At 45.4% G+C, this 17,907-nt stretch overlaps 1 protein-coding gene across 1 annotated transcript in view; it reads left to right on the forward strand.

The window, feature by feature from the left end:
• Window positions 1-17,907, forward strand: part of GRK3 (G protein-coupled receptor kinase 3) — a 57,589-nt gene that overhangs the window by 9,977 nt on the left and 29,705 nt on the right. Inside the window, exon 2 of the mRNA XM_061369223.1 lies at window positions 4,875-4,951. Coding sequence (XP_061225207.1) covers window positions 4,875-4,951 — 77 coding nt within the window. The remainder of the gene's footprint in view (window positions 1-4,874; window positions 4,952-17,907) is intronic.

Raw genomic sequence — 17,907 nt, forward strand, 5'->3', positions numbered from 1 at the left:
ACTGCAACAAGCTCAGGTCTTTGGGAGGCTTACCTGCGGGCGGGCTGGAGCTTTTGTGCAGAAAGAGAAGGCAAAGAGGAAAGCAGAGATGGAGGGATGGGATGAGGGGATGTAGTGAATACGGTGAGCAAGGTGAGAACAGGATGAGAGAGAGGTTGGGAAAAAGGAAATGGGGTAAGAACAAGAAGGGGGAGGAGAAGACAGATGAGAATAAATGGAAGGTGACTGTCCAGTGTGGAAATGGGATGCTGGAATGGGGAGAATGGGAGGGTGGTCACAGAGGTTGGCAGCCAGGGGCAGTGGTGGTTTAGCTGCTGAATATCTTACATTCTCTTGAAATAATTATTAGCATCTAAGCAGTTCTTGGATGTGCCAGCAGCCATCAGGAGCTTGTGCTGGGTACAGGATACACACATGCAGAAGGATGCTACTGCCCTGATGACAAAGAGGAGGAAGAAAAGAAACCCAGCTTAATTTACAGACTGAAGAGCCGAGAATGGCAGAGAATGTTCAGGGCTTGCCCAGAATGCTACAGGAAATGATGACAGAGTTGTATACTGCACTCTGCTCTCAGGCTGGCCTCCCTAAAGCTGCCATTTCATTCTTGGTTTGTTTTTCTGTTCCCCTTTTTCTGGTTCAGCCTATAGGTGAATGTAGTAGTGAGTGTAACTGTGCATTCCTAGCGTGGGTACGATTCTTTAATGCTTGCAATAAGGCCAAACGTTTTTCTTCTCAAGCTGTTGGCTGCATCTCTGCAATATGTAATATCCCACAAACCTGAACTCTTAGTGATTTATAAGAAAAAATAATGGCCTTTTATGATAAATAATTAAAAGCTCCTTTAAGATACAGTAAGGCCAGTAGTAAATAGCTTCTTGATCGAGTTCCAGTAGTAAGAGTATGTATTCACATACATACCATCCCATTTTTCTTTACCCTTGTCATTTCCTAGGTGCAAGATTCTTTCAGAAGAGCTCCTGCACAATGCAGTGTATCAGACCTGCGGGGACAGAATCCAGGCAGCTTTGAAATACGAGCACAACTTCTAGGAAATGCCAAAATGAATGCTGTTTATTTTGCCCTCCTCCCTAACTTCTGCTTCTGCTTATGCCCTCATCCTCACCCTCCTCTCCAAGGGACCTCCTGGTTTGCTATTTGCTGGTGTAGCTCACCAGGGAGGAAGGGCTGTGGGTGAATGATGCCTGTTCCATGCACATCCTTTTCTGTCTTAAATAGAACATAATGTGTTTTCTTCCTGGTTTTCAGACGCTGTGATCTGAAGTAGACATGTTCCGCCTGTACCGACCTTGGCCCCGCGGCAGTCTGCTGTGTCCTGTCAGACCATGTGCCACCACACATGCTGGTAGACAGCGAGAGCTTTTGAATTGCCAAACGTGTTTTAACCTGAAGGTTGCTTTTCAGTGTGTTTCTTTGATCAAGTCTGGAAGACAAAGATGCTGGCTGTAGCAACTACAGCTTCAAGATGCAGCTTAAAGCTCCTTTGAACAGATTCTTCAGCTCATGCTTGTAACAAACCCCTCTCCTGGGTCAGTGGAGGAGCTGACCAGGTTAGAGTGACCTGTGCTGCTCACAGAGTTTATAGTTAGATATCAGTGTCATCTTCCTGCCTGCTCCTGGGCAGGCAGTACACTCTGAGCTGCTGGATTGTTCAGCCTTTGCTTTAAGGGTAGCTTCTCCCATGGGGCTGCAAGAGATGAGTATGTCAAGTGCGTGCAGCATCCCATTGCCCCCCTCAACATCAGCATGAGGCACTTCATGGATACTGTCTCCAGTGCCAAGGATGGAGGTGACTGCCTTATCTGCAATGAAGAGCTCTCCCAAAACTTGGCTGATGGGTCACCTCTGCATTAGTTTTTGCTTGCTGACCTTGGCATGGTGCAGCTCTTTTCCCTGCCTTGTTGAGGGCAAAGGGCTGCATCATGGTCCCAGATCCCCACTTCAGTTCAGTGCTGGTTAAACCAGCAATGAAGTATGCAGAGTGCCTGTTGCATTTCTCATCAAATCTTAAACTTGACTTGTCATTTCCCCTAAATATACTTGCTGTTTCAGTTGATCTGTTGTATGTGGACAGTGACCTGAGCCTTCTGATGTTTCTGTTTGCTATTCTCCATTTCAGAAAGGAAGAAGGTACACGGACAGAAGGTTTTGCCCCAGTACAGTCAGATAGGCTTTTGTTTCTGAGTTTAATTTTTAGGCAGCTTTTCTTTCTGCTTCTTCTGGGTGGTGCTGTTAAGGTAGATCATGCTGTGAACTGAGGTGAACTTGTGCAAAGAAGTCCACTCTCGCATTAGTGTGTGGTTTGTGCTGAAAGCCCATGTGGGTATGGAAAGCTTTTCAGAAATGGTTACCTCTCTGTGAAATGCAGCTTTTAACCCAGATTGTTTGTGTGTAGGGCAGCTGCTGATTCAGTGTATGGAAGCAGAGAGGGTTCTTCCTTCCTGTTTATGGAATGTGCTAGGCTCCATTTCAAAATTTTCCATCCTTCTGAAGCATACATGGACTGTGCTTCATTTCTTTTGAGCACAGAAGGATTTCTACCTTTGGTGCCTGTGTGAGAGCTGAAGGTGGTGATTCTGGGTAGTCGTAGTCTAGTCCATGTCCTTTATTCCTATTTATTGATCTGGATAAGGAGAACTGCTTCCGAAGGGGTGGCAGTCTGCGTTCAGAAGCTGGAATGCAGTGTGGACTCCCGGAGCCTGTGATCATTTCACAGATTTGTTCAGATTCTGTAGCTGCCAAAACATTTTGTTCCTTTGACATGTTATCCATCAGACCAGAAACGCTGCGTGTCGAGGGAGAGGAGGAGGCGCGCTCCTTTGTTCCTGTCACAATCAGAGTGTTTTCCTGGCCACTTCAGTCACACGTTAAATATTTCGTTCTCTCCTCCCGTTGTCCAGACTGAGCTATGTTTGTATAGTTTCTTGCAGTGCACTTGTTGGAGCAGAGAAAAGCTTTCTTGATGTCATTATTAAAAGGGCTCATTCTGTTACTAACGGTCTAGCGGTCAGTGGGAACGGGACGTTGCACAAGAGTGCTCCAAGTGCAGGCGCTCTGATGGGCTCAGGTCAACCAGGAGAGAAGTTTGTGGTCTATGGTGGTGCACACCATGGTCATTTATGAGCCCTCCATAAGCATGGAGAGACAAGGGGAAGGGCTGGTTGGGAGAAGCGGGATGCAGAGCAGGCCATGCTGCCCATGCTCACTGGCATGTGGTGGTATCGGTACAACTGGGGATATTTTGCCATCAATGTGCTCGCATTTAAGAGCAGAATGACGTTTTATCATCACTATTTTAAACATGTTAAACTCAAAGGTATATTTTTAAAAGCCTACCCATAGAACAGGCAGCCAAACTTGGCAGTTCTGCCAGTTAATGTGAGAGATTTCCCTTTACTACCTTGCCTTTCCTGAGTACAGAACCACAGTCTCTATCTACTGCTTCCTCTTTGCTTGGAATCAGTATTTTGTTTAGATTGTTAAAATACGCAGAGAGGAGGCATAGTTTGTAATGAGCAGATAAAAAGATTAGCAAGTTCGTCACTGAATAATTTATAGCCTTGAACCTGATTAACAACGTTCAGCCCTCCCCGTTCTTGTTTAAGTTGACGTGGTGCTTACCCTCCAGAGTGCTCGCCGGGGATCACAGTGTTCGTGGAGCTGTGTTCCAGGCGGGGCTTTGAGATATACATAAAAACTATTCATAGAGAGATTCCCTGCGCTGGGGTTTAAGCCTTCCAGCTAATTCTTGGCTTTTATTAGAGATGTTTTTCTGGTCAAGTCATGCAGACTTCATGCCTCAGGTCTTCATTTGAAGAGGAGTGCAGATACTTTCCTTCCTCAGAGACGATGGAAGAGATGCTGATTGATATTTGGGAGGGTTTTCAGAAGCTCTGGTGATGGGTCCTTGTAGGTAGGCACAGGGCTGGGGATGGTCTTAGCCTTTTGCTTTTTCAGGCAGGGCTCTGCTGCTCGGGGTAACCCAAAGCAGTTCAGAGGCCACACTTTACAAGGGTGAGGTGCTCAGGCTTTCTTCTGCAGGAGCCTGAGTGGTATTGAATGGTCTTGTTTAAGACATGAGCACTTTCTACAGGGCACTCATGGTACTTCTTAGAAAAACAAATAGAACATGAAAATAGCAATTGTAAAATTGGAACAGGAAAGGTCTAGTGGAATCTTGGCTTCATGCTGTGACAAGAGGTTTACCAAGGCACGATGCTGCTGGGCTGCATGGATTCTCAAATTTATGAACTTGTATTGTTGCCTCTGTGGAATTTTTATGGGCATTATATTGCAATGAATATTGAGGTTACTTGACAAATAAAGGAAATCTTTGTTAATGTGGTTTAAATGGGTGATTGTGACATTATAAATTAGGCAAAGTAGATGTTAAGTGCATTGCAGCCAAGCTAGGGGCCTAATGGAGCTTGTGTTGGCTCGTTTTCTGGATGATAGATGGCAGTTGCAGTGCTAACAGCCTGCTCTAGCTCTGAGTGACTTGTACACTTGTTTTACATGGTGCAAGCTAAAACCTGATGCAAGAATACAGAAGTGATGACCACAATGTCCCCTGGGAAGTGCTATGACCCCGAGGCAAGGGTCCACCTGATGTGTTTCTGCTGCAGTCTCTGTGTCCGAGGAAGAACACTCAGTGTTTGGTGCTCCAGCTCCTGCTAGCAGCCCCATACCACCCTTCAGTTCATCCCCCAACTATCTAACTGGGATAAAAACTCGCATCTTGCATGAGTCTTTTACACTAACATTTCATTTTAGAGATCTGTTTCTCCAAAGGATGTTAAAGGTCTGGTTTAAAATAAGCAGTTTCAAGTAACTCTTTTTTCCCCCTTCTTTTTCAGTATCCGCAGTGTTATGCAGAAATACCTTGAGGAAAGGGGTGAATTAACCTTTGGCAAGATGTTTCATCAGAAAATTGGTAAGTCATAGTTAAGTGAAATGTTACTCATGTAAATATTAAGACCTGTTTGCCTGCCACCTCTCTGTGACGACTGCTGGAAGCCAGTGTTGGAGATGGTGTGAGGAGCACTGCGGTATGGACAAGACGCAGTAAAACAAAGGTCTTCAATAAAGTGAAATGCTGTGGAAGGGAAGAGGACGAAGCAGAGCAGTCTGTCAACTTCATGGGCTGGAAAACTACTGGGAAAATAATTAAATTATTGGAAACAGCAAGGAGAAAATTGTATTAGGTGGTATGGGCTTGTCAGCAATGTAATGTGTCACATCAGTTACACTTTTTTGTTTCCTCTGCAGGACTAATATGCCCTCTTGATAAGGGAGCAGCAGTAGAAAAGATACTGTCTGTGTTATCTTGACTATCTGACATCATGCTTTTGCTGGCAACAGAGAGAGATGTGGCCTGGGTGAACCTGCTGTGTGATGGGGCAAGCTGCTAGGGAGATGGGCTTGAGGAACAGGTAGTGAGTGCTTCCATGGGAGTGTGGAAGGAGTTTGCACCAGAGCATCAGGGATCAGTTACTATGCATCATTTTAGGTAATGGTGTAAATATTGGGATGGAGGACCTCTGTATGCTGTGTGACTGTTGACTAGAGGAGGGGGGGAAAATGTGATGCTTTTCAGTCAAAACCAGCAGTGCCCTCTGTGTCTGTGCTGGAATGATCACACAGATCCAGGGTGGAGAGCCGCTGCTCAGGTAGATGCCGTTAACTGCCTTGGCCGTTACACTGAGGTTGTATTGTCTGTGCTACATCATATGACTAAATATAAAAGCAGGATCATAGCCAGTGAGGCATGTGAAGTAATCCTCTTTTGGCAGAGTATTGTGTCCAGCCTGGCACAGGACTACAAAATATCCATGGACCTGCTGGAGAGAGGCCAGGAAAGAGCAGTGGGAATGAGCAGACCTTACTTAGCAGTCTGCTAAACACGACCTACAAGGAAGTATTGAAATAGGGTGTTAATGCAGGCTATAAAAGTGAGAAGTGAGGTTGAACAATCTTCAAAACCAGAAAAGCTGTTGCAGAAATGATGAGGTTGGTCAATTTTCCAGGGGCTTGACATGTGAGTTATAAAAGAATCTGGATACGACTGAAACGATTTTAGTAGTAGGATGGGTGGTGAAGCAGGGGAACGAATTTCATGAGGAGTTTGTGAAATCCTTGTCCTTTGGCGTATGTCTGCTGGGACAATACAGCTGCTCTTGTCTTGCAAAATGGGGACAAAAGCATAAAGCAGGCGGGGAAGACTTGAGGAGGTCAATGGATCTATTCCTGTCTGAAATACACCAAGGCTGTACCTAACAGTGGAAGCAAATGCCCATGAAGAAGGTGCCATGCACCTCATTGCCCATCTTTGTGCTGGTTGAGCTTTAGCTGGGTTCCATGGCTGGCGCAGCAATGTCCAGCCTTCCTGGTTGCCTAGAAATGTACAGCTCAGTAGGTGGGAGAATATTCCAGAGTGGGAGTTTTGAGTATTGCCAGATTGAAATAAAGAGTATTCACAGATTGTCATTAATGGATTTCATCGCTTTGTGCAGAGAGGGTTGTGGAAACACTGATCTAAAGGATGAATTCGTAGCAGTCTCAAGGAGCTTTCCATTGTGTTACAGGAGCTGAAGTGTGGTCTGTGTTTTTGTGCATAAAAGCTATCAGTTTTTCTTCTGGCCTGATGTTTTGCACTGTAAATACCTTGTTTGCTTGTACTGACATCTCCCAGCATGTGCTTCAGTTTAGATGTCTGTGCTGAATCATTAGGATTTGCTCTAGCATGGCAGTTGCAAAAGAAGTGGAATTTTAAGCAGGCAAACACAGCGTGGCTCTAACTGTTCCGTTCTCCTTGGTGGCAATGAAGTGGAGTTGTCTTTTTTTTTATCTCCTTAAACCCAGAGCAGCTTCACTGTCATGGATATTTCTGTTTCTGTGATGGAGTACGTTTCATTCACCAGTGGTTCCAAAGAGCAGTGAAGAATGCTGCTGTTATTCAGTAAGTTATGGCAGTTACAGTTGGTAACCGTAGCCTTGGAAGGATTCTAGCTTTGTGTTCTTCTGTCCCCCATTCTGGTGGCCATCAAAACTGGCATTTAGGAGCCCTGGCCGTTTAGAGGCACCATTAACACACCAGTCTGTGTCCTGGTCTCGAGGTGCACAGCTCGCAGACGTGCAGGGAGGTTTCCTCTCCTCTCCCCATGGTACACTCATAGCAGAGCTTGCCCTTGTTACCTGGCAATGGGGAGGTCGCCTGTGACCACTTTGATGCCATTTTGGTTACTTCTGAAGCTGCTTTCTTCTGAAGTAGGATTTAGACTGGAAGAAAACAAAGACTAAAGAGAAACGTGACTGTTTTTACCAGAAGGCTTTGCATTGCTCTGGAAAATGTATTTCCTCACTGCAGTGGTTCATTTGAATTTGATTGCGTTTTCTAGCTTGTTCTTTGCCATTGAATGAGTCCTGTTTCCAGACGTTAGCATAATTGCTTGTGGTAAAGTACCTTTGGTTTTAGGCAAGCGTGATGCGGGAGGCTGTGAAAATAAATCTGGGGAGGTCATTAAAAAGTCTAATCGCTTTTTTACTCTCATTGTTATCTCTTTGCATGGTGGGGATGCGGCTCAGGCTGAGCCCCGGGCCGGGAGGCAGCTCCTGCTCTGAGGAGTTTCAGTCAACCGGAGCCCGATGGGTGTCTGGTCCTGAGCTGTAATTCTGCTGCTTCACCCCCTTGCTGCTGGCTCTTCCTGTGCCTTTATCTTCTCAGTTAAAGAGCTGTCTACTATGCAGTGTTTTATCTGTGTATACTAACTATAAAGCTTCATCAAGGCACCTATTCTTTCCTTTGGCAAGCATGTAGATGAGCACTGTTAAGCTGTTTTTTTCCCCAGAGCACAATTCTTTCTTGCAGCCCCAGGTCATTGTTTTCTCTGGTTTTCTGTCTCCTCCTTTCAAATGCAAACCCCAGGGCTTTGATCAGTTGTCTGATATAATTCTTTCTGATGTCCTATTCGGAGCCATTCCTGTTGGATGTTTTCCTATGAGTATGTCTAATTATGGTGCTGTTCTTATCAGGTGCAAGTGCTTATCTTTAATGAGCCCTTAAATCCTTTTAGGATCAGTGTTTTCCAGTCCCCACTCTAAAAGATTGGCCTAAATTCCCTCCCTGCCACCTTCTCCAGGTGTGCAACTGCAGGGACAGCTTGAGCTTGGAAACCAAAACCTTAGCTCTGCCCTTTGGATTCACCCTAAAAGCAGGAACTCCATCATCAGGCAATGGCAGCAGCCTTCCAGGGGTGAAACTGTCCTGGAGGCTTCATCAGATCTGCATAAACAAGTGTCTATCCTCTCTTTGTATCTTTGTCTTCATGAAGGCAAATGGGTTGCTCTCCTCTCTCGAAGACGGGATGCTGCTTGCAGGAGTGATGCTCCAGAATGATCTTGAACTCTAAGAATCTCCTAATGACTCAGAGGACATGAAGATACAGAACCACCCAGAAGAGCGCTCTGGCAGCGCTCAGTAGCCCAGCAGCCGGCTGTTCCCACAGAAGCTGCTTCCTCCACAGCAGAAGCTTCATGGGGGAAGTACAGGCTGTCTCGAAGCGGAGCGCGTAACCACCTCTAGCTAGTTTTCATTTTACCACATCCTGTTTGCTACAACACCAGATGATGTGTTTGCTGTAGCAAAAGAGACGTTTTCTGGTATCCCCATATCTATCACTTACGTGTAGGACCCGCTCTTGGTTCATGATGGAGTTGTCCTCGTGCTGTGGGATGGGCACGCCTGTGACAGCGCCGCTTCCAGAGGGCAGTTTGGGAATGAACTGGAATGAGCGTGGCTGTTGGGTGGATCAGGGTCTGCTCAGCCAGTGCAGCTGCCAAGGGTGAACTGGAGTGAATTAGGTCATAGTGTTGCTTTAGAACAGGATTATCGAGGTTATTAAAGTTAAATGCTTTGGAGCAAACTTGTTGCTGGTTATAGTTCAGTGACTCTTATGTCTGACACTGGACTTACTGACAAATTGCATCTGCGTGGTAGGCAGTGAACAAAATCAGCTTAGGACTTATGGGATGTGACAGTAAAACATCCTGGCTTGGTTCAGCCTTGGGTTCTCTGGTAACTGCTTGGGAGCTGGTGGGTTGTGGCAGTTTGTCTACACCCATCTCGGTTTCTCATCAGTTACACAGAGCTGTTGGGTTTGGGTCCTGGGGAAAGATGAGGCCGGAAGGTGTTTGAGCTGTTTCAGCAGCTGGTCATGCTGCAGTTTCAGCCTTTCACCTTGCCTAGGAAGTGACTTGCATGGGTTTTTTTTCTCTGAAACTGAATCTAATTTTTGGTTTATTTTCTCGAAATACACTTGCAAAAAGGACCAATTAAAACCCATGTAGTTGATGTAACAAGTTACAAACGTGGGTTTTTTTTTTTCCTATTTACCATCTCCTTTTGCTTAGTGAGGAATGATTGTTCTTGGGTGATTCATTTAACTGTCTTTCATATCCACTTAAATCAGCAGGCTCCAAGTTGGAGGTCTTCCCAGCCAGGGTGAGCATTTTGCCATCTGCATCAGTGCTTCTTCCTACACACGCACGTCTTCTGCGGGGCTCTCGCTTCTTATCTGCTCCCTTTACACTGCAGCAGCTAAGTATAGCTAATGTATATTCCTTTTAGCTGAGTTTCCAGAGCAGATGAGCCTTAGGTCTCTTTTGTAGTTCCTCCTGCACAGGCAACCTCCATCTGCAGGGAGGGACTTTTCTGCCTGCCCTCTGCAGTTAGAGGGAAACGTGCTCCTGGCCATTGTGGCTGCTGTTTCCTCCAGCTCCGTCAGTGACAACGTTGAGAAAAGCCCAAACCCCTCCAAACAAGGGTGAGAACAGCTAAAGAAGTGGGTTTTTTTTAGGGCAGTGAATCACACTTTCTGTTGCTTGTTTCTCTACTTCTGGACCCAGCATATTTGATTATTTCAGAATTCTGATGCTAATCACTAAGTGGATCTTGAGTGAAAATCTGTTGAGAAAAACATTCTTGCTCTTCCTCTTTCTGTTGCCAGTGTGGTAGCACAGCGCACTGCGCTCCCCGAGATGCCTAAAAATAACAGGCTGGGAAAAGCACCTCCCTAGAGCATTATTTAAGCTATTGTTTAGTTTAAGCATAAGATCTATGTGCCGTTGGCATTCTGAACTAATTAAATAGGCCCCTGAGGACAGAACAAGGAAAGCAGTAAAACTTCATTGGAAGTAAAGAAAAGCACCTGAGGTTTTTACTATTAAATGAGCGGGGGATGACAAAATTATTAGCAGATCTTGCTCCTAGTCTGCTCGAGATGACTCTGAAGCTGCAGCTTGGACGTGCAAGTGGTGGGGTTGGCCTGGGCGTGCTGGGAGCTGATGGTGGACTGAAATCCTCCTTCCTTTCGGGGAGAGGACTGTGGTAAGCAGGAGGGGCCACCCAAAACCCCATGTGAAGTGTTTAAAACCAGATTGTTTTGAGAGCCAAAATCAACCTACAGGTTGTACATCAGCTACTGACCTAGGACTTGAGTGAGGGCAAGTGTCACAGCCTTGGATTTCTTTCTTAACAGTGTCCATGAGAGTTGCAGCACTGCGATAATTTTACTGTGTTTCTGGTATGTTGGTGTTGAATAAAGTGCAGCCATATAATAGGGAAAATAGGTACTTGCTTGATGGGTTTTCTGTACAAGCAAGGAGGCAGGTTAGTTGTTGAAGTGCTTTTCTCCTGAGGTTCTGTTTCTGACCTAGGGGAAACAGCCACCATACAGAAGTAGGCACCATCAAAATCAGGAAGTAACTAGATGAGCAAAACCCCCCATATTTAAAACACTGCTTGAAGACTGATCTTCTTCTTTCTCGTGTTACTTCTTATTTTCAGTTCAAGTTTAGACTAAAACCTGGATTCTGGAGAGCCTGCGGGAGGGTTTCTGAATCCGTTGAACTCGCGCTTTCCTTGCACCGTTGATATGATCAGTTAAAACCAGCACAAACCCCAAACCGCAGGTTGAGGTCGGAAACTGGGCGATTGTAAACTGAAACAGAAACGATTCGTGTAAGAGGTTTCATAGAATGGGCTGGGTTGGAAAGGACCCTATGATCATCTAGTTCCACCCCTCAAATTCCAGCCAATTTCACAGTGATTCTCCACTTGTATCAAACTGGGGTGTGGACAGTGAAAGACAGAAAATACATACTGTGTGCAGTCTCTCTTCACCAGAGTAGGGTTAGGTTTGAGATCTGGTGTCTGTCATGATTTAAATGTTACTGGATGCTAAATTTCTTTAAGTATACTTTATTTTGTGGTAAAGTTAAAGTGATGCTTGCATGACTTACATTGAAGAAGAGCATTTAGAGGGATATTGATGAACATTACCACTGCAGATTTTATGTGCAGGCAGCTTTAAGGAGGTGTCTGTCTTGTGTGTCAGGGACGAATAGTATCCAAAGTCACTATAAAAAAGGTATGTATTCATTTTGGGTTTTCTTCTTGTCATAAATAATTGAGCATTTCTTTGCTGGGATGCAGCCTGATATGCTCCCTTGAGTGCTGGTGCAGAGGGGTTGCAAATACTCAATTGTGTGATTTCCCGGAGGAGCTGCAGATTAATTCTGGGCTTTAAGGTAGAAAAAAATATATATCATATCCTCTGAAACTTCATATAGTGGATAATGAACTGAATAGCTTTAACCTGCCAGAGGGGGGACTGAGCTGAGCTCTTAGGCAGAAGCTCTTCCCTGTGAGGGTGCTGAGGCGCTGGCACAGGGTGCCCAGAGAAGCTGTGGCTGCCCTATCCCTGGCGGTGCTCGAGGCCAGGTTGGACACAGGGGTTGGAGCAAGCTGCTCCAGTGGAAGGTGTCCCTGCCCATGGTTGGAGCTGGAGGAGCTTTAAGGTCCCTTCCAACACAAACCAGTCTGGGATTCTGTGAAACTCCTTTTTAGTATACTGCATTGTGACTTCCATACCAAAGATGTTTTTTTCTACCTTCTTGTTTGAGCTTTCTTAGCCCATTTCTGCTGGGATGTTCTCCTTGTGTACCAGCAGTGATGGTGTGCAGTCACGATTTCCCCCCTCTCCTCCCCAGCAATTTCTCAGTCAGTCCAAAACATTTGCACTCCCATGGAGTTTTTATCAACGTGCCTTGAAACAATTCATCCACTAATGAAGCCTCTGCACACCACTGTGAAATAGGTAAATATTAGTTTCCCATGTCTGTAACATGGCATAACAACTTTAATGAGCTTTACCTGCATAGCTGTCTACTCCTCATAAGCAGATTCTGTGGTCCTGCCAGTGCTACTCATTCATCTCAGTGGGATAACTCATTAGTAACAGGAGAAAAGCTCAGGAAGAAGGAAAAAAGTAAGTAGACCCTGAATTACTGAAGCTCTTAAGTCTTCTGACTTTCAGCTTTTAAGAGACAGAGCAGTTAGTCACGGAGCAGGGAAGCTGGAGAGCTCTGGCTGTCGATTTCCTCATCGATTCGTTTGTAGAGCAGATATTTACTGTAAAACTTTCAAATGCTTTTATTGTTCTGTACCAGTATATGTCCTCTAAAAGAATGATGTGCAACAGGACTTGCAAAACCCCTGAGGAACTTGTCCAGGTTTCCAAGGTTCTTGCTGCAGAGCATCACTTGGTGATGGTCAGGAGGTGAGTAACACACCCCCAGAACATGAATCTTCACACTGTGTAGGGGAGCAGAGCAGTAACCTTGTGGGGTTGCTGCTTGTCTCTTTCCTGGCCTCTCCCCTGACAGCATCGGGTCCAGCCAGTGTCTCCATAACGTTCTGCTCTCAGATGTGTGCACGTCTGCAGTGGTTGGGTAGAAAATCTGCAGCCAGAAATCTGCAAAACAGTTTCTTAATGTTTCTAGATGCCTCTGTCATTAATGTCTTTGATTTAATGGGGAAAGAGGCTGAAGAGAAGTAGAACCATCTGTTTCTGAACCTCCGGCTCTCAACAGCTTTCTTCTTAGAGTGCACAGAATGAACCAGAGGAAGGCTTTAAAATTCATGTAGGAGAATCATCTGTGCTCTGTCACTGTTATTTTAGCGGTTTTGCTCCTCTTTACCTAAGTGCTGCATGTATTTACTAGCTGAATACTACTGGTTTTGTGTTCTGATTCTAACCACAGTACAACAGACTTCCTAGATGCTGTTGCAGAACGGTTTGGATCGTTGCAGCTGTTCTTAGCAGTCCTGCCTAAGGTGAATAATGGCATCAGAGACTTGAGAGTCCCCTTTTGCTGTGAACTTATTCCATATCTTCAGTAAATGATGTTAGTGCCTCGCTCTTCCCCAGGCAAAGCCATGCACAGGCCCTTCCTCATAAGTAGAAATACACCTCCCAGTGGGCTTTGTGTGCTTGATAATTCATAGTGGTGAGAGGTTCATGGCGTGGAGAGATCAGAAAAGACAGTGTGATTTCCAATAGTGAGGGATGTTGCCTTGCATTATCATAGAATCCCAGAATAGTTAGGGTTGGAAAGGACCTTAAGATCATCCAGTTCCAACCCCCCTGCCATGGGCAGGGACACCTCGCTCTAAACCATGTTGCCCAAGGCTTCGTCCAACCTGGTCTTGACCACTGCCAGGGATGGACCATTCACAACCTCCCTGGGCAGCCCATTCCAGTGCCTCACCACCCTTACACCATCCTAATTATGTAAGCAAAGGTTGTATAATGGAAAAACACTGATCAAGAAAACGACGACTGGCACATCCTTCATAGGGACTGAGCATCCTTGTGACGTGGGGAAAGAACCCCTGCGACAAACAGCAGCCATCGTGACGTTTTTAAGCTGCTCATGCTTGTTAGCTTGCTCATAGCTTGCTAGTAGCTGCTAATACCACTTGCAAAAGCGGTGGGAGTTTCTTCTATGTACAAGTGAAAAGAGAACAAAACCTCAAGTGCTGTATATTTCTTGATGAGCTTCAGTGAAGGAATTTAATCACGTTCTTTGCAAGAACTGATGGATTGAAATGAAATGCTTCAACTCTGTGTTTCGTTGTCCTTTTAAAATTAGAATAGTTACGTGTGATACCGGTCCATCTTTCAGAGGAAGGTTTTCTGATGTACAACTCTCTTTTTTTCGTTCACCTATGGTATGTGAATACATACTTGACTTCATCATCCCTGGCAGTGCTCAAGGCCAGGTCAGACAGGGCTTGGATCAGCGTAGTCTAGAGGAAGGTGTCCCTGCCCGTGGTAGCAGGTTGGGCTTTAAGGTCCCTTCCAGCCCAAACCATTCTATGGTTCCGTGACTTTAGTCAAATGGAATTCTGGAGACCAGAGTAGGAAAGATACGTCCTAATCTGGTTCAGCTATAAGTTTTCGCTGTTCTTTTATTTTCATGGCTTTAAGTAGTGATTTATTGCATGTTCAGTATTCAGAGATAGTTTTCATGAGGATATTAGAGTGATAACCTGGTGGTTTGGGGGTTTCTTTGAGGTAAAGATCCAGTGGCAGTTGCAGCGGGTGAAGCACAGACATGGCATTTTTAATGGTTTACAGCTGTGTGTTAAAGACAGAGCACGTTCTCCTTTTCCTTAGGAACCCTTTTATCCTGTGAATTGCTGTGCTGCCACTTGACATCCTGACAGCTGCTGGTCCTGCCCTTTGGAAGTGCTGAGCTCCTGGCTGCTGTCAGGATGGGTATTTACAGTGCGCCTTCTTGTTTGAGATGCAGGCTCTCTAATCCACGTCAAGTATTTAGCTCTGAGCTGCTCTGCGGGGCTACAAGCAGAATGGTGATTGAATGCTTGTGGTAAGACAAGCATTATCTGCTTAAGATCCTCTCCCTTGCAGGCCTGGGTTGAGGATTAACACACAGTCTGTGAATACTCCTCCACCGTGTCCAGTACGTGTGTGCTGGAGGAGGTGAAGGCACACACAGCACTGGGATTTGGGACCAGGGCTGGCTGACCACTTGTAACAAGTGTTAGTGATTTCATGGGGAGAAAACTATCGGAAAACATGCCTGGAAATAAGGATTTTCTTTGAAGACACTTAAAACCTTGCAGCCACAGTTTATTTTCCTATAATGATTTATAGGCATCATTAAACAAGCTACCTGGCAACTTAGTAATGCTGAGCTCAGTTCGAGTCTGTTGTAGGGAAGTTGTTCTGTGCTCCTCCCCACTGTATGCAAGTCCTGGCTTGGAAAATACAATTTGTTCTTTTACCCTGCTTCTTATGCACACAGATATGTTTTAATTTGTTGTGATGTATTTCTAAGGAACAGTGAATGTACTTTAGGCTCTATTAGGAAAAATGGGTTAAGGACAAAGAGCTCGTAATGGGAAAGCAAACTAGGGAAATCTGTGGTGCCTTCTGGGCTGGGAGGATTTTTGTGGCTTTGTACCTAGCCCAAGCTGTGATTCCTACGCAGATGAGTTTTCCCTGGTAGTAACAAGTCTCTTTGTTCCTGAACAAGGAAATCAGTGGTTCTCTCAATTCTGGAGCTTTTAGGTGGTCTTAATTATGCTGTGCTATGGCAACTGAGCGCGTGTAGCATACAGAACAAGATCCTGAACTTGACTGGATGTGCCTTAACAACTGCAGCCTGGTTCAAATCACAGCTTTTACATGGTTGAATAACAGAGTCTACCCCTAATGTTTTATGTCTGTGACCCAGGTCTGTTACTGCTACCGGTGGTGGTCACTGTGGAGTGTTGGTTGAGGTTTGCTGTTACTGCATCCTGCAGGTTCCTTGGCAGTCCTGCACAAGAGGCTTTGCTGGAGGCAAGTTGTCTGTGTCCCTGTGGTTCTGCTCCTCTGACTTCTTCAAGCTGTTGCCTGAATTCAGCCACGCAAGAAATATCAGGAGATTCTTGGAGGGTCTCAGGATAGAGACATTTAAGGGCTCTAAATGAGGAAAACTCCTTGCGTGGCATGCTTCGCACCAGCCTGATGTTGGGAAGCTTGTGCTGACGCTTCCTCTGCCTGGAGCTGGAGCCATTCGCTGCAGCCGAGGTCTGAGGAGCCTGGTTCTGGTGCAGATGTCACTGCTTGCTGGGTTGTTGTTATTCTCTATTTATACACAGCACATTTAGATAGGATTTGGAAGCAGCTTGATATTTTTGTTTTCTAATTTGCTATTTTGCCTACTCGAAAGTGTCTACATCAGCATTTTGGACCACATTCAGGTCTGCTGTAAATAGCTGCAGCTTCCTTTCAGTCAGTGGCATTGTGAATACTTACATCAGGGCGGAATGTGTCTATTTTTAGCTCTGCTGTCTTACCTAGTTGTTTCTGTTTGTTTTAATAAGGTTGTTATTTACTCCCGTTAAAAGGGTATTTGGGTCAGCTAGGAATAAAAATCTGGTTAGAGTGAGATAAGTCGTTCTCCGCCAGGTTTGTTTCATTACAGATTTCCTCATTAATTGTGTTATTATTATCCCATGCTCTCAAATTAATTGACATTCTGGTGAAGATCAAGATACGGTGCTGCGAGTGCAGGAGTGACCTTGAGCAGGCAGAAGGCCAGCGCTGTCCCCTGGCATGGCCTGCAGCGTGGCTCTGGCTGCTGTCCTGCTGCCCAGTGCTGCCAGAGCTGAACCTGCTGATGGGGCAATGCCTCCTGCTTAAATAGCACTGGTAGCAGGGCAGGAAAATGACATGGAGCTGTAAAATGAGAAGGTGGCTTTTGTCCCTGCAAGTGGAAAGGGCAGCATTTCTTTATTAAAGCTGTAAGAGAAGGGTTTGACATTGCAGGGTGGATACAGCCCATGGGCATCGGCCTCGCTGCAGAACAGGCTGTGATTGTATGAAATATTGCTGTGTTCCTTTTTAAAAGACATGGGTTAACCTCAGTCCCTTCCTTGTCCCTTTCCAAGCTGGTGAAACCAGCCTTGGCTGATGGGGGATGAGTTCTGGGAATGAGCTGATGGATCAAGAGGATGCTGAGGTCATCACCTCAGTCTCCCCATCTGTCCAGTTAAAACTGAGCTGCAAACCCCAAGGGTTGTCTTTATCCCTCCTTGAAACACATTTTGTCTTGGTTATTGGTTAGTGCAGTTAATGGCATTTGGCAAACTTATCTGCAAAGGATTGCCCATCAAAAGATAATGGGAAAAAGATACTGTCTGGAGAGTGGGAAAGCTGAGGCTCAGCGCTCGGTCTGTCTCGTACTCCAGTGTGTGCATTGTGGGTACCATCCAGCGCTGTGGTGGTACCAGAAAAAGCTTTTAAGAACTATTTTTCTTTTCCCTTAACAAGTAGTGATGTGGTTGTTGCAGAAATTATATAGTATCGAGGAAGAGATCTTTAAAGCAAAAGCTGTCAGCATCTTGATTTCATAAATAATTGCTGGTTCCTTTTATCTGTTACTTAACGCTATCATTTTTCTAATTCCTGCTTTCTGTTCTGGGTCTGATTTCTTGGTGTGTAGTTAAAGGTGCTTATTGTGCTCTGCGTCAGTTCTGCCTGAACTTCTTCAAACTCCTGTCACTTCTTCACTGCTGCGTCTGTCAATTAGTTCTGCAATTATGTGAGAGCTGCACTTTCTGGCTAGTAATTTTTCACTCAATCTCAGAGCAGCAATAGGAGAGATTTCCTTTATGCTGCAGTAGAAATGCAGACTCCGGGAGGTCGCAACACAAACACTTCCAGTGTGGAGAACATCAGGCTCTCAATGGATTTGTTTGAGATCAGGATGGTGGGAAGAGGTCCCATGTGCTGATACCTGGGGACGTGGATTGAACAGTCAGACAAGCTGCAAATGCAAGATGAGGGAGGAGTAGGATATTTGTATTTGCATTGGCGCTGTAAAAGAGTTTAAGGCAAATAATTCAAGAGAAGGTTAAAATCTGGTTATGTTGAAGGGACCTTAAAGCCCATCCAGCTCCAACCCCTGCCACAGGCAGGGACCCCTTCCACTGGAGCAGCTTGCTCCAAGCCCCTGTGTCCAACCTGGCCTTGA

The sequence above is a fragment of the Neopsephotus bourkii genome, unplaced genomic scaffold (genome assembly GCF_033783945.1).
Source record: "Neopsephotus bourkii isolate Nb327-2 ecotype Australia unplaced genomic scaffold, CSIRO-AGI_Nbou_v1 NB_1479, whole genome shotgun sequence".
Classification (NCBI taxonomy): Eukaryota; Metazoa; Chordata; class Aves; order Psittaciformes; family Psittacidae; genus Neopsephotus; species Neopsephotus bourkii.